At 47.4% G+C, this 17,372-nt stretch overlaps 1 protein-coding gene and 1 non-coding gene across 2 annotated transcripts; both read left to right on the plus strand.

The window, feature by feature from the left end:
* Positions 1-1,615: 1,615 nt before the first annotated feature.
* TRNAK-CUU lies at positions 1,616-1,688 on the plus strand. The gene has a single exon. It is a non-coding gene; the product is annotated as a tRNA-Lys (tRNA).
* Positions 1,689-8,995: 7,307 nt separating this feature from the next.
* LOC101765531 (LOB domain-containing protein 12) lies at positions 8,996-10,041 on the plus strand. The gene is made up of 2 exons (XM_004963805.2): positions 8,996-9,324; positions 9,412-10,041. Exons 1-2 carry the CDS (start codon positions 9,169-9,171, stop codon positions 9,862-9,864), a joined length of 609 nt encoding a protein of 202 aa, XP_004963862.1. The 5' UTR covers positions 8,996-9,168; the 3' UTR covers positions 9,865-10,041.
* Positions 10,042-17,372: the final 7,331 nt, after the last annotated feature.

Genomic DNA, 17,372 nt, shown 5'->3' on the forward strand with positions numbered 1-17,372 from the left:
CTAAAGAAATATTAAGAATCCCAAAATGGCACGTTCTCAAAGAGCTATGTGCTCCTTTTGCCGATCACGAATGGTAACCTATTCATATATTTGGATCCCACCTAGACATCTTAGACAAATTTCTTTTAAGATTGATGCATATCTTTCTAGGAGGTGGTTGAATTTTCTTATCTTTTTCTTCTTCTCTTACGTCTCTAAATTAGGAGAGTCTAATTTTGGTAATCGACCAACTTCCAGACTGAGAATGTACTACACTGAATCCGAGAAAAGTCATGGTTTTGTATTGTGCACCAAATTATTTAAAGATAAATCTTATATCGATGTTTATATAGAAGTTGACACATTATCTATTACACAATGCCATGTAACCTCTCCATATATTTGATCGCATCTACATATCTTGATAGTTTTCTTTTAAGATTGCGGCATCTCTTTAGGAGATGCTTGAATTTTCCATCTTTTTCTTCTCTTCTCTTAAGTCTCTAAATTGGGAGAGTCTAATTTTGGAATTTGGCCAAGTTGTTAACATGTGTTTCGCAAAAAAAAAAAGGTAGACTAACAATGTAGTACACCGAACCGGAGAAAAGTCATGGTTTTGTATCGTGCACCAAATTATTTAAAGGTAAATCTTTAGATCGATGTTTATAGAGAAGTTGACGCAGTACTCTACCATTACAAAATTTATATTGAACCATTATATTGGTTGGCTATCGATCTGGTGGTACCGAATATTTGATGACGTGGCCCTTTACCTGAGCTGGAGCAGTCAGCTTGGTGTAAAACGCGATGGTTCACGCGCGCAGAAGCGAGAGACCACACGAAAAGTGCAGGCTCTCCTTGATGCAGGTGCCGTCAGGTGCATGGTACAAGACAACAAACGAATGGGCACCTGGGATAATTTTTGGTGACAGCAGGAAAGCTCTCCCAGACGATATGACCCCACGACAACGATGGCACGTCTGATCTGTTCTGTAGGAGCATGTCCAGGCCAATTGCTCCAGTCGATTCTCGACGGAAGAGGCCATTTTGCACAAATTCAGCCCAAAGTCGCTCTGAAGTCAACATGACTGCACCGTACAAGAGATCAGAAGCCTGTTATATTTTGTTGCTAGTTGATGCGAAAGTAATGCAAATGATACATGTTCTGTGGTTCCTACATCGTAGGTTTCTGGCTGTATGAAATTTTAACTCCGGACAAGATCGGTACATGAAGGCATTAGAGTATTAGACAGCAAAGTTGTATGAAAATCCTCCAATGCAATCTACACAAAAAAAAAGAAGACAGAAGCCTGGAAAATTGAGGAGCAACTTCTGTAAGCTTACATCTTTGTTTATTCAAATTATGAAATCAAACACATGATGAACTTAACTTCAGTATACCCCAATAATTGTGGCATCTAATTAAGAATACAATTCCAAGGAAAGTCCCCAGAGAATTAGTACTCCTTGTGAAATACATTTCTTACTGTTGAAATAGACGCAGATCTACCATTCCAATAAATATGCTTTGCTTTAGGTTGAGAGAAGGCTACATAGGAACAACAGCACTTTCTCAAACAAGAACACTACAAACAAATCAGATATTTAGAACTTTTGTAAACTGCCACCATCCGAAGCCCGTCTAGCTCAGTTGGTAGAGCGCAAGGCTCTTAACCTTGTGGTCGTGGGTTCGAGCCCCACGGTGGGCGACGTTTATTTTTTTTATGCTTTTAGTTCTTACTGCAGAATACATTTTTTTAATATTTGTTTGCCTTTAGTTTTTACTGCAGATACATTTCTACGTACTACCACAAGTACTCCTGGAGTATGACACTGCTAAAATCTAAATTTGCCTCACTTCCCCGTATGTGCTGATATTTTTGTTTTTTATGTCATTGTGGGTGTGTGTGTGTGGGTGGGTGGGGGGTGGTACACGCTGATCATGTTTTGGATGCTATGCTTGTCATGAGCCGGGGCTGTGGAAGCCTGAAAGGGCAAGAGCACTAGAGCAGACTCCATGTGCCCCTCCTGCTACCTGCCTCTAGTTGCTGCTAAAATCCTAGTCCATCTAATCTTCCTCAAATTGTACCTGAACCTATCAAACACACTTGCTTTGTGATTTGGCAGCAGAGGAACAAGGACCATAACAAACCTTATCAAGAAAAAAAGGACCATAACAAATATTTTGTACCATTTCTATTCCATTTTTGGTATAGTAATTTCTAAATGCCATATATTGTATTTAAAATAGGGCGAAGCCAGATAGCGGAGCATGCTAGAACCTTTTTTTCATGAGCCAGATGTGCCATGGTTTACTTGTCGTAAAATATATAGAGAAAAAAAGACACTGAGCATTTGGAGTGGTGCTGCTGGCCCAGTGACCCGCAGCGTAATAAATGGGCACGACTATGGCCTGGATGAAGCTGGGCCAAGTTCCTTTAGAGGAACTAGGCCAAGTTTTTATACGAATTAGGCCCGGTGGTCGTTGTTGTGGGCTGCTCCATTCTTGGAGTTTTGTAAAAATTCCCCCAATATTCCTTCAAATCGGAAAATCGATTCCAATTTTGGTGCTACATCTCTTAAGGTAGTTTCATTTCTAACTTCACAATGTTTATTTCCTGTATTTGTCCATGCATGAGTACCCCCTTGCTAATCTTAGACTACATGCGCTCGTTTTTCTTATCTTATATTTTGGGGTAAATGTTATATGTTGCTAGAAGTATTAAAATTTCACAAAGTCAGACTTCATAAATTTTGACCAACAATTAGTCAAAATGTATACATAAAAATTCATATAAATATATTCATATTTCAAAGATTTGTTGATATGACATTGAATCTGTAGCAGTTGATCGTATATTCTACGAGATGATCATAATATACCTCTAGAGACTTTCAAAATACTAATACGGATATTAAAAACAGATGGAGATAATATAATTTGTCACCCATTAATAAGTTGGGGATGCATTGCAAATGCATACTGTTCACACTAAACTTGAGGCATTGAAAATCTCTGGTCGTTACGGTTTATAGGTACAGTCAGAGAGGGAATCTCAAGGTTTGAGCATCTCATTAAACTCAGCATTGGAGGATGCAGTCAACGAGTGAAAGATGTCTGTTCCATTCGATTCGGTGTGCTTTGTCTCTTTTAACTTCTCTCTCTTCGTTGTGCCCTGAGCAGCGCTTGCAATTGCGCAGAACCAGCGAGGCGAGTTCGTGCTGGGGACTCTGTATGTGTACATCTAGCGACCTAGCAACTTAACGCATAGAAAAACATGTTTTGTTTTCTACGGAATCCATGGCAGTGCTTGGGGTCCGGCGTGTCAGGGCGCAATTAAGAGGCTCCGACCATTTGATTCTGTCTGTTCTTCTTCGATGGATGAGTTGTTCATCGAAACCCTATGTGGGACAGCTTCGCTAGCTTGCATTCTGTCCAAACAATAGTTTACTCCTACATATGCTGCCAATATTTTTAGGGTTCAGCATATGTTGATCAGTACCACTACTGGTCCTAGCCAATCAACCCCTAAACTGAATCTTTGCGAACAAGTGATAGAAACTTAATTTTATACGGGTGAAAATAAAATAAAATTGATTGAGAGAGAAACACGGCTACATTTATATCCATTTAAATCGAGTGCAATTTAAGGCCCAACGGTTGAAATCACTTGACGATGAAAGCTCACAAATGTAATAAATGGTTTAAATGCATTATATTGTGTACTCGAGTAATACTCAGAATGGTTGAAACACAAATAAAGGTCCTTGCATTGGCTTTCCATAATGTTACACAAAATTACAAAGGCTAGCTAAAGGCTTAGTGTTAAGTAACCAGATTCAGGCGTATGCTTTAGACACAATTATATACATGATCTTTTAACTTTTAACGTGCTTAAAACAGGTATTAGGTCCCCTGTTTTCAATACTATATATTTTTATGAAACCAAAAATATGTCCAGCATTACATTGTAGCCGCCTGTTGGAAATTCAAAATGATGACCAAGAAACTAAATAACCAAGACTATATATGTTTTTTAAAATAAAAACAAGACTATGTGTATCAATACGGGTCACACAAATTAAAAGCTTTCATAATATAGGAATATATAGTACTTCAGTTCTCTTGTCCGACATTTAACTTTGTCAATGGAGAGGTCATGTCAAAGTTAATAATATCAGTTCAGTCAACTTAAGTGTACTAGTTCTGCAAAGAATCACACCCCTAAATGCAAACCAGAATCAAAAGAGCCACAATCATGATCGTAACCTATCAGCAGCAGGTACCAAATTTACAAAATTTTCATGAACTTTGTTGCAAGCATTGCATGTTAGTCTTGATTCACATTTTCTTTTGTCCATGTCTTATGAATTATTTCTCGCAGTCATGCGAACAAAAAAAATGTAAAATGGAATTCAAAACGCGCTGGTTAGCATATATAATTTGCAACAAATATTGAGCATATACCTTCAATCATAATGTTGATGAGGAAAAAGGAGAGTAAATATTGATAACACACATTTGGAACAGAAGAAGAAGAACTAGCTAACGGACGCCATAACATTTCTACTGTTGGACAACTAGCTAGAACTTAAACAAATCTTGCACGCATCTATATAGTCCACTCAAGGTGGACCTACGTGTCCTATGACTATATTATTATTCGGAATTTTGCCACGGATTAAAATGCAAAATATTAATCGGGGGAAGAGATGAGGAGACGTAGTGCCCACGTGAATGTCTCCCAAACAAACATTCACGTCGAGCCTTCTTCCTCGATCTACATATCTCGATCGCCCTGTTCGATTTCTAGGGTTAGGTTTGCTACTACAGCTAGGGGTTCTCGATCGGCACCGTCCGTTTTCCAACAAGAACAAGAACACACCACCACCACCACCCTTAGCTTGCTCCGATCCTCTCGTCCATGCAAAGCTCGGTAATTATTGTGTTTGGACTCTTCCTCTCACTATCTGCTCGAAGTTTGCGTAAAGAAATGGCGCCAAGGAATCGTGTCAGGCCTTGGTCAAATTGCATGCATGGCGACGTGAGCAGCACACCATGGAAAGCAATTTTTGTTACTACTCCCATGCAAAGGGTTACTTTTAAAATTTCACCTTAATGCATGCATGGCATTATAAGCAAGAGTTAAACAGTGGCACACTAGCTGAAACTTAATAAACCATATGTTCATGACCAACTTTCTTTTTGAACTATGCATGTGCAACTTTCTTGTGCTATGAATGTGATGAAATCATGGAACTCTTGCTGTTACAAAGATTACCTAGGAGTAGGAGTTAACTAAGCTGAACAAAGAAAACGCCATCAATTCAGAAAGCATGTATACTCACCAAGACATGAAATGGATGGACATGGTCTATGTGTCTGCTCTACTCCCTAAGCTTAGTCTTAATCAACTCAATCCAACAAACTGAGATCTGACCTTGGTGCGTTAGACCCTTCCAAATTGTAATTAATGGCGCCAGAGACAAAGCTAGTGCAGTGTATATATACTACATACAGCTACATGGTAATGTGTCGACAACATATATTTGCTCTGGTTAGGTCCCAAGTCGATCTGATTTTCTATGCATCGATGCTTCATCTCGTGCAGTGCACATGATGGGCTCTGTAAACTAGTTGAGCAAACGAATCTAGTTGCAGGTGTTGCTTCAACTTGCAATCTCTGCAAAAATTATTTGACGCATTAATGCGGTTCTGAGATCAGTTGTACTGGTTGATGCTCTTTCTTGCAAACTGAGAACCAGTGTACTTCTGTCTAAAGTAATTACATGGCGTTATATAACTAAAACCCACTTTCCTTCTTGTCGAGTATACTATTTACTTTTACCTATTTTTCACAAAGTTAAGTTCAATAATTATATTACTCCAACTCTGCATACAACTTGAAATATATTCTACTATTAAAACTCAACAGCCAAAGGAGAACCCCAAATGGATCTGTTTCAGGTAATCGAGAGGGGATGGGCATGTAGAATTGTAGATTGAGGCACACAGAAGATCAGGAAAAACATGGCCTCGGTAGACGGGAATTGTGGAGGATCCTTGCCACAGCAGCAAATTGAGGCACGCAATGAGGCACAGCACCAGTGTTTCTACGCCCAGCGACGACGATACAACGGACAACGGGACCCCTAGCTCGCCTCTTTGATGGATTAACGCGACGGGATGAGTGAACTCCACACAGCTCGATTGATTCTTTGCTTCAAGCCCACGATCGCGTCTGGGTAGCTCGATCGGCTGGGGGGGGTGTGCACGCACCTTACTAGGAAAGGGGAATTAGTAGCGGTCGGGATTCCCTGTTAGTACCGATTGTGCAACCGGTTCTTGCAATTCGGAAATAGATGGGGGCCTTTAGGCGGGGGGTAGAATAACCGGGATTAAATGTTTTTAAAATTATAGAAACCAAATCCCCGCCCCCCCCCCCGGGGCGGAGACCCCCCCCCCCCCCCCCCCCGCTCACCCCTCCACCCCTGCCTAAGCCCGCCGGACCTCACCTCCACCCGCCGCCCCCGCATCTGCCCGGCCCCACCCCGCATCCGCCTCCGCCTGCCGCCCCCGCCTCCGCCCGCTGCCACCACCTCCACCCAGCCCCGCATCCGCCTCCACCCCGCCGCCACCTCACCGCGCCCCACCGCTCCACCCCGCCACCACCTCACCTCGCCTCGCCGCCGCTCCTCACCGCCGGTGAGAGGCGAGCGGAGGTGGGAGAGGAGGGGAGACAGATCGAGGAGAGGAAGTGTGAGGAAGGAGAGGAAGAGGAGAGGGGAGGTAGAGAGGAGAAGTGTCTAAGGTAGAGAGGAGCTAGCGGTAGCGGATAAGGCATGAGCAGGGCGCGCGAGGGGGGGGCACGAGAGATTAGTACCGGGTGGACCTCCCACCTAGTACTAAAGCCTTTAGTACCGGGTGGAGCCCCCACCCGGTACTAAAGGGCCTCTGGGGATCCTAAATTTTGATCCGGTCAGATCGAAATATAACCAGTACTAAGGGAGTGGACGAAAGGTCCATTCCCTTGTAGTGCACGTTGTAAGACGAGTAATCTTAATCCATATATATTTTTTAATTTACATTTACAGACCAACCCGTATTTGATAAACCAAGGTGTGCTGTTGAAGAATAAATTCAAATGAAAGCTCTCTAAAGATAAATATTTTCCTTTGGTACCTTCAGCAAGATGTCATTTTAACAAAAGATAATTTAACTAACTGGGTTAGGAGTTAATAGTGTTGTTTTTGTGATTGTAATGAAACAATCAAATATCTCTTTTTTAATTGCTAACATGCTAAAGACATTCGAAGAGTTATTCAGATAGCTACTCGGTTAACCCCACCTAGATCAATAAGACATATGCTTGGAAATTAGTTAATAGGCATTGCAAAAAAAAAGATAAAACTTTAATCTTTGTGGGGGTGGCAGCTCTTATGTGGGTTATTTTGTGTACAAGTAATGATTTAGTGTTTGAAAAAAGACTTTTCAATTCGTGTATGCAGGTCATTTTTCGAGGAGCATATTTGGCTGCGATTTTGATCCCTGTTGTAGCATGAGGACACAAGAGAGATCATATGTTCAGCAAGCAAAGCACTAGAGATCGTCGCTTTGGATATATTCGCCAAGAATGGGTGGAGAAGTAATAATATACTTTACTTTTGAATTTTTCATGCTCTATGTGTACTCGTTTTCCTATTTTTTGTTTTCAACTACTAGGCTGAGAATGATGTAAGAACTTGGCGGTGTGCGGTTATAAATGGCCATAAGGCACCAGGCCCGTGGGCCGGCCCACTACCCGAAAATTTGGCCCGGTACCAGCTCGGCCCGGCACAATTTTAGCTGTGCCCGTGCTAGCCCGGCCTGTCCTTAGTGCCGGGCCTGGGCCGCTGTGTCAGCCCGTGGGCCAGCCCGGCCTGGCCTTATTAACGGCCAGCTTGTTAGGGCATGATGGAGGCATGTTTAGTTGTACTTTGCATATGTGTTTGTATGTACATTGCCTCTGAATAAATATGTATATGTGTTTGTATGTACAATACCTCTAAATTTTTGCCTTTGAAAATATAATTTGGTGAATGATTTTTTTATAGCTGAGCCGAGCTAGCATGGGCACAATGTGCCTTCACAGGCCCAACGGGCCACCGGCTCAGCCCGGCACGGCTAAGAGCCCTTGGTGCCGGGCCTGAGCCACTACTTCAGCCCATGGGCGGGCACGGTTATTACCGGGCTGTACCGTGCCAGGCCTAAACGATTCGGGCTAAACTGTGCCCGGACCGTCCGTTTGACCATCTATATGCTGTCTTAGGCCGGAAATTATTTCCTTTATTAAAAAAAATTACATACCAACCCGTGCACTTGCTTGAATGGAGACACTTTTCGTCGATTCCTTTTGATCTCTCATCAGCAGCGTGCCTCTATGCACGTAAGTATTCGATATCTTGTGCCACGCAGCACCAGTCGTCAATCCAGCCATGGCATCACATGCCCGTATGCAAACCAATCTGACACGAATTAAATGGCTGTTTGATCGAGCTTGCAAGTGAGATTCCTGTGGTGTGTCTGTCTGAACAACGGCGACTTTGATGCTTCTCTGCCCAATGGAACCATGTCACCTGTGTCGCCGCCTTAATTAAGCCCTTGTCGTGCAGCGGTCAGTACGTACGTACATACACGGCTGACAAATCATGCGCCATCGTCTAGCTAGCTTGGCTTTTGAAAAAGTTAACCTAGCTTTTTACCCTAATAATCTTCCCAGATTCAATCTGCTTATTGTTTAACCTCCACACATGCATGCATGGCCAAGAGCAGGGCATCTCTTGAGAGGCTAACCAACATACAGCGAGTAATTACCCCTGTCTGTCTGAACAGTGGCTACTGCTACTAGGACACATGCGTCGTCGTCGTCGACTAATCTCCCTACCTACTCTTTGTTTTTTACCAGCTGCCGTGTGGCCATGTCGCTGCTTATAAATATCGCTCGTTCACACTCTCGCCCCTGTCGCCATTGCTTTGCTCTCGATCTCCTTGCTACTCGCTCCGGCCTTGCTGCTAAACTCATCGAGCTCAAAAGCTCATCATCAAAGAGTTGTAGCCACACTATATCCATTGCAGCCTTCTTCCATTTCCTGATCCGGTCATCGTCGTCGCCGCCGGCTATAGGCATTGCTAGTAGTAGATATACCTACATGGGCGGCGGGTCGCCGTGCGCGTCGTGCAAGCTGCTGCGGCGGCGGTGCACCAAGGACTGCATCTTCGCGCCCTTCTTCCCCGCCGACGACCCCCACAAGTTCGCCATCGTCCACAAGGTCTTCGGCGCCAGCAACGTCTCCAAGATGCTCCAGGTACACATTATCATTACTGTTACCTTGCGAGTGTGAATGCTTAGCGGCTGACGACGATCGCCATGGAATGCATGTGCCATGGATCAGGAGCTCCCCGTGCAGCAGCGCGGCGACGCGGTGAGCAGCCTGGTGTACGAGGCGAACGCGCGGATGCGGGACCCGGTGTACGGCTGCGTGGGGGCCATCTCCTTCCTGCAGAACCAGGTGTCGCAGCTGCAGATGCAGCTCGCCGTCGCGCAGGCCGAGATCCTCTGCATCCAGATGCAGCAGCGCCGCGACGGCGGCGGCCCCGATGACGTCGACGTGGTACCCCCGTCGTCGCTGGTCGCTGCCGGCGGCGCCGGCGACCACCACGTGACGATGGCGGCGATGCAGCAGCACCAGGCGTCGATGGTGGCCCCCGAGGACGTGGATGCGTTCCTGATGCAGAACGCCGGCGCCGGCGCCGGAGCCATCCCGCCGCACCTGATCGGCTACGGCGGCGCCGCGTCGGTGGGCGCCATGGGGGAGCCCCTCAAGCGGGAATCCCTGTGGACGTAGCCAACACACTTATAAGTCAACTTTGCATGTGCACGCAGCCCGTTGCTTCAGTGCGTGCTTCGCTTAATTTTCTTGTAGGGCTAGCTTAGGTTAATTATTAGCTAGTAGGTAGTTAATCTGTGACTTCTTGTTTCCTCCTCCTCTCTTCGACATTTTAATCCTGATTTCTCTCTAATTTGTTTCATGTTCTTGTGCTGTGTTCGTGATCAATCGGAGAATCAGCTGTAGATCATCATTGATGCTACCAATGCATCATCACATCATGCATTGTTGGCGCGTGACAGCATGTCTATTTCTCAGTTCATAGAAGCTACGAGAGCATGCATTTAATTTGTCGTTATAGTTACATACGTGATACAGAAGAGTCCGGCCGTTAAAAATGTCGAAGTACTTGTGACCGGAGGGAATATCAAGTACAAAAAAAAATAAGACATTGACAAGCAAATTACTAGTCTCTCATCAGTTCGCTCCGATCCACTCTCTTTTTACCACATAAGTGCATATTATATAGCTAGATATCATATAGTTTCTGAAATGGAGATGGAGAGAGAGAGAATAACGTTTACTCTAGTTTACCGATAGATACACGTATTAATTCTAAATGAGTAATAATACTCCCTCCGGCCCAAATAACTATTCATTTTAGCTTTTCTACATACACATTTTGATATGCATCTATATATATACTATATCTAGATACAAATAGTAAAAATGATGTATTTAGAAAAGCCAGAATAAATAGTAATTTGGGATGGAGTGAGTAACAGTCAAATTACGTTACACTTATGTATGTAGTAGGGCACAGCAGTTAGCATGCATGTGCATGCGACCAAGGGATCACATGCACGCATGGGGTGATTAAATTAGTCAAAACATGGAAGAGAGATCGACCAGCAAGTCCAGCTTCCTTCTCAGACAAACAACTGTCCCCGAATCTCCTAAATCCGAATGGGACGGTGTCTCTCACGCGACAACACTAAACCATATACAAATGCCCATTATTCTCGTCATGGAAAGATTTTCTTTTTACTCGATCTGTAAATGAATTGAAGGTTTTGGATCAATCAAACCTAACCATTATTTTGGATCAAAACCAAACCTAACCTGGAATCTGGTTCGACAGGATAAGAACAACACATGCAGATCGTGTGAGAGCTAGCTACCACCGACAGGCGTCACACTAATCATTGGATCGAAACTACAGGCAGGCCAGGTGACCAAACTGAATTAGTTCCTCTTTATTACATATATATTTTTTAATTGGAGAGTGGATTATCTGCTTTTTCATTTATGTTCTTGAAGTTGTTAATCCCAATACTAAGTTTACATTGAGCTCTACATGCAAGAAGATCAGTTTTGCAAATAAATATAACTGTGACAAATTGTTTTAGCACGCAGTGAAGTTCGTCATCCAAGAGCAGATATTTGACCAGCTACACCCGCACGTTCCCCTAAGCTGGGTGACACGGGCGGCTCCCCGGCCCCTCCGCCCATCTCAGCCCCCGCCGGCCTTGCTCCCTGCCTCTGTCGCCGCCGGAGTTGCCTACTGAAAACCCAGCACGCAGTGAGGAGGGCAGCGGCGAGGCCATCCTACCCTCTTCCTACCTTTTCCCCTCTCTCTCGAGCTCTTCCTCCCCGGAGATGGCCAGCATGGTGGGCTTCGGCGAGGTGGGCACGGCCGGCGGCCAAATCCACATGGGAGGCGACCGGTTCCGCACATGGGGAGGCAGGATCTGCCGGCTGGGCCAAGCGGCGGCTACGACAGCGGCTGGGGTGGGTGGCCCCTCCTCCTGCTCGAGCGGCAGCTGCGAGGGCGAGGAGGGGGCTCCGACCGTGTGGAGATGGTGCGCGCCGGGGCGAGCAATGCGGCTAGGGGAAGCTTGGGCCGTGAGCGGCGCGGCTCACCTCTACTACAGCAGCGGCGGCTCAGGGACGGCCGCGATGTGGCAGCGGCTCAGGAACGATCGCGATGTGGCGTAGATTGGCGTGAGGAGGTCGCGCAATGGCGGTCGGTGCTGTGCAAGAGGGACGCGTGGCTGCGAGGTGGCAGCGCGGTGACGGTCCAGTGGAGGGCAAGCAGTAGCCCTATGTGGGGCAACACTACATGCGGCGGCGACCCAGATGCACGCGTGAGGTGGCTGCGCTGCAGGGGCTTGGCAAGGTGCACGGAGGCAGCGCAGCAGGGCCTGGCGCAGCGCGAGGAATGGCCATGCCTCAGAGGTGAGGCGGCGCACCGTCCTGACAGAGGAGTGACGCGGCGGCGAGAGCACAGTGGCACGATGACCCAGCGGCGAGGGCATAGTGGCGAGATGACCTGACGGCGAGGGCACGGTGGCGCGATGCTGAAACTGCGTGAGGTCTCGACGGCAGCTACACCATGCATGCCGCACGTGGGGGCGGAGCCTGCAGTGAGATCTGAGGTCGGTGGCGCATCTGGGCGGCAAGCACGGGGTGCGGGCATGCAGTGGCAGCAGATGAGGAGGCACGACGGTGCGAAGCAAGGAGGCGTAGCAGTGCGGCGCGCGCGTGAGAAGGCACCGCGGCGACACGGCCCCGGGTGGGTTTTTCCATGGCTGTGGTCTTGGTACTGCTGGGCTGAGGGCGTGCAACGGCTAGGGAAGTGATGCTCCAAGCGAAAGCCCTTACCGACATTCTTGCTGCTAGCGATGGCTACGACGACGTTTGGCGTCGTTCTACCCGTTGGGTTCGTCATGTTGGAGCTCTATTCCTGCTGCACGGGGTTCTCTGGGTGCAAACCCTGTTCAGTTCTGGACAAGCGATGGCGGTACCATTGGTGTCGTGCCCTTCTTGGAGGCATCGTTTATAGGGACCCAAGTCAGCTTCTGGCAATATTGGTGACGGCGATGGTCATGGGAGGTTGTGGCCGATGGAGGCAGTTCCACCGCGTCGGGCTTGTGGCATGGCAAGATGGCGTGGCGCAGGATGTCAAGCTTGATAGGGGTTGTCGAGCTCACGTGGAGGGATGTTGTTGTGGTGGTGGCTAGGGGTTGCCGCATGTTTGTCAGGTTGGCTGCTTGAAGTGGACCGTGGCGGCTGGCATTGCTTGGCAGCTGTCAGTGCGGCGTGGGATTGCGTCAGTGGACGATGCTTGCAGCAATGACATCATGAGACGACTAGGCTTGCAGCGGACTGCGGTGGGTTGCTCAGCTTTGAAGCTTTGCTAGGCTACTCTGGTGTGGTGCATCATCGGAAGATGGTACAAGCAACTTCTTTGGCTTGCTAGCATGGCGGCGGATGCTATGTGCGCGGGTTGAGCAATGAAGCGAAATCGACCTACAGTGGCGGTTTGGCTGTTTGATGGAGACGTTGGGAAGCGGGGCAACATTGCTTAACATTCTGGCGGCAACTAAAGAAACAGATCTATGACATGAAGTACTGTGGTGGACGTGGCGAGGTCCCCGCGCACGGTGTATCTTCAAGGCGACGAGAGCGAGGTGGAGTCCAACGACGAATGTGGCGAGCCCCCGTGTGTTGTGTTTTCGTGGTGGCGACTGCGAGGCAGCCTACGAGAGGTCCGGATCTGATGGTTTCACTCTGTCGAAGGGTCTCACATGGTGGTGGCCTTCTCAGTGCGGTGCGGTCTGCTTCTTTCGGTTCCCTATCGACGCGCAGTCACGCCTGCTGGTTTGGCAACTACATGAGTGTGAGACTGTCGAGGGGTGCCTTGTTGCGCATCGAGTGATGTGTGCTCTGCTACCGCTGTTTGAGTGGAGTGGTGCGACCGTGTTGATGTCCCAATCCAACCGGTCGGACTTGGCATTTTTGAGTTGAGTGGTTATCCGCATTGATGTCCCAATCCAACCGGGTGAGTATAGCTATTTTATTTCCTTTTTCTTTCTTTTTCGTGCCTATGACCTCCCAGGGCTGTAGTTGCTGGTACCTCCCTTCGGGAGTCCCGCTGGTCACCTGTATTAGTCCCTGGATCAGTAGGCGGTTACCATCACAATTCAGTATTTTAAACAATAAAATGTGTATAATTTAATAAAAGAAAATGTTTTCACCTTAGCGCAGCGAATTGAAGCGTAGGTGCCCATCCACTAGAAAGATGGTCTACAACACATGGAGACCTATATGATGAAAGTAAGGTTGAGTACACTTATAGTTGGTACTCAGCAAATCCCAACCTCAACTAGTATATTATATGCATTATGGAAGGTGGTCAAGGAGTATGGTTGAGGGGCAAAACCTATGCCTAAAGCATCTCACACATGCAAGGTGAATTTAAAAGGTGACTTTTGTAAAGACTCTCTAAGAAAGTTACTATTATATTATAAGATTGAAAGTTGTGGTCCTAGAGGGGGAAACTACCTCCCCTATCAGTCCCTAGGTTTTAATTCTGGAATCCGGGCCACGACCTTCATCTGACAGTTTCAAAACACTAATTCCAACCTAAAGACTAATCATGGGAGCTTTAACAAAGTGGGCTCATAACCGAGAGCCTCGGCTATCGATAGATCAAAACTCTACGCAGAGGTGTACACATCCATACGTTCAGTCAGGCCATACCTTGTACCTAGGCAGTATTGACCTACGAGACCCATGCCCACCCACGTCTATCTCTAAACAGCATTCCCTGGGTCCATCCACTGATATACTGGGGTCTAAACAGGGGCCACTAACCATCCACTTCGCGGATCCAATCCTGGGAAATGTGCACAAATATATAAAATAGGGCCTCATGCCCTCAGGGTCTCCGACCCTCTAAACAGTCAACCCGTACTGACCGAATCTGGGACTCTGAAAAGGTCCTGCTCTAGCATATCCATTTCCCCCCTTGTCTCCTTGGGATGGATGAATAGGTTCAGCTAGCGGGGTTCGAATTAAGACCTCACATAAACATGCACTCTCGAAGGCTATACCTTTTTGGCACGTATGGTAGTACGTGCCACAAGAAAGACTACCAATGAACCAGTCCTTACATTACCAAGATAAGTATCAGGGCAATATGTCCCCCATAGGTGCTGTCCTTTTACCCGTAGGCCCAAAATACACCATCTTGTTATTAACTTGCGCATTTCCAAAGGAAAAACCCTTCCTAAGTCTTTTCATAAAAAAACATAAATATTTATGGTGGGGTGTTAGATCCTCCTTGTAGAGGATCCAACCATTTTTTATCCCCATTTACGGGGCGTGACTCAACTTGCCTAGCGTATCTACTTATAGGGTGGGTTGGTGGGGAGAGTAGTTTTCCTAGGGCGAATTGGCTTGTGGCATTTCAATAGAAAAAGGGAAAAATCTAGCCAGCGCGTATCCTAAAGAAATAATTTAGAAATTAATGCAATCATATTAAGTTGGTCATGTTATTACTCTCACACTCAATGGGATAAAGTATGCGCTAGGAGTCAGGACTTGCCTTCATCGAAAATCGTTAATGTCTCCTAGGGTGACCAGGGTTCTTGGCTCTGAGTCCTTCTGGATCCTTGGCTTCGGGTAGAGCCTGGTCATCTACCAGCTAGCAAATACGTATAAAATAACAATCAGTAAAACAATACATCAATCAATTCCTAAGAAATGAAAAGAAGGAAAAGGATGAGTATTCTGGGAATTACTTGATAATTAAAGGTGAATTCCCGGACAATTGATGGATACTCCATTAATTATTTAGAAGCATATTTCTAAATAACTAATGGGTCACATGGCTGAATTTCTAGGAAGAATCCTAGAAACTTAATGGTTAATTTCCCAAAGGTTTATAGGGTTTTGGTAGGGTAGCACAACGGCTAGGTTTGGACGATAATTAGGATTTGGGTTGGGTGGCATAACGACTAGATGGGGTTGATACTTAAGGTTTCAGTCGAGCAACATAACAGCTATGTTTGGATGAGACTCGAGGTTTTGGGTGAACAGCATAACAGCTATGCCTGGTCAATATCTAAGTTTTGTTTGGGTAGCATAACAGCTGGGTGGTGGAATGGACTAGAGGCTTGGACAGATCCTTAAAGGGTTGGGGTCACTTGGGAATTTTTGGAATGATCCTAAAGAGTAGAACTTGAGAGCTTGCTCGTCGGACACCGCTTCGACCTGGCTCGGTGCTAGGGGATAGTCACACGGTGGTAGGTAGGGCCAGGCAAGATCAAGCAGATGTGTGGCAGTGATAGGGGTTAGTGGTGATGATAGGGCTCTGAGGAACAGCTGGCTAGGTATCGTTAAAGGCACAGGTAGGGTTGCTAGACGTCGCATGCCGCACTCGGTTTTGACCCAAGGCCTTCAGCCTTACGGCGGGTGGAGGTGGCACGACATCTTTCCTAATAAGGTTGAGCTCTAAGATCTTAGCAAAATGGGCTCATATGAGGTGAAATATAGAGAAGAAAGACATGGGTAGGCTTACAATATTATTTGGGACTTTTGGTGATTTTTGAAGAATTTTTGGAAGTGGCTAAGGGCTTTAAGTAGAAATTGGTGTACACTAGCGGGGTGCATGTAGCAGTTCTAGGGGTGCTGACGCAAGGTGGCGGGGTCCGTGGGTACTGTGCTGTGGACCGGGGGTTGTGGAAGCATGGGTGGGTGTGTGGTCCACGTGCGCCGGGCGCACGGGGGAGTGAGTGGAGGAGGGGACGGCGGGGACTGACGACATTGGTGGTTGGGCTGCCTGTCAGGTTTAAGAGAAGGGGAGGGATGATGGAGGGAGATGGCGTACCAGCCTGGTGCCGGAGCCATGCGGCGCTATCGCGCTTGCCATGAGCGCCGCTGCGGAGGCTCGCCGGAGCATGCTGATCCGGCACTTCCGGCCGCGCGCAGCTTGTGCACCTTTAGAATAAGGAGCTCACTCATGGTGTCAGGGAGGAGAAGGAAAGGATCTCACTCATGAAGGAGCAAGGAGCCTAGGGGAATAGGGGAGGTGTGTACTAACGGGAGAGCTCCGGGTGCTATTTATAGGCGTCGGGGAGCTCTTGAGAGGCGGTCACATCACCGAGGAGGAGGATAAGGGTGGGCCGGCTGCCTTGGCAGTGAAGGAAGGATGAGGGGGATCTGCCACACCATTAATGGCGGGTGGCAGTGGATATGCGCTGCTGGGAATAGTGGATGAGGGAGAAGGAAAAGGGAGATTGATGGGCTGCCTTGGTGATGAAGTTTAGCAGGGGAGGGCGTCCGCGTGTGCAGCGTGCCGTGTGGTGGCCGGCATAGGTGCAGCAATGCCTGGGGCCAGGTACAGCGCCCTGGCATATAGAGGAGAGGGAAGAGAGAGAATAGGGGATGCTCTAACGCAGTGGGTGGAGCGGCGTGGCCCCACGTGGTGGTGCTTTGCGTGGTGGCAGGGCGATGGTGGCGGTAGTTTTTGCAGGACGGGATAGGAGAGGATGGGAGAGGAGGGGCAGCGGTATGAGGCCGAGGTGGTTTTGCGGGAACGACGCCGGGCGAGGGGAGGGATGCTGGCCGGCCGGTTTGGGAAGGATGGACGGTGATGGCAGTATGGGTAGCAGTGAGGTGGTTTTGTGGCTGGGTGGTTTTGTGAAGGACAGGAGCAGCAGCGAGGGGGATGGCCAGCG

The sequence above is a fragment of the Setaria italica genome, chromosome III (genome assembly GCF_000263155.2).
Source record: "Setaria italica strain Yugu1 chromosome III, Setaria_italica_v2.0, whole genome shotgun sequence".
NCBI lineage: Eukaryota > Viridiplantae > Streptophyta > Magnoliopsida > Poales > Poaceae > Setaria > Setaria italica.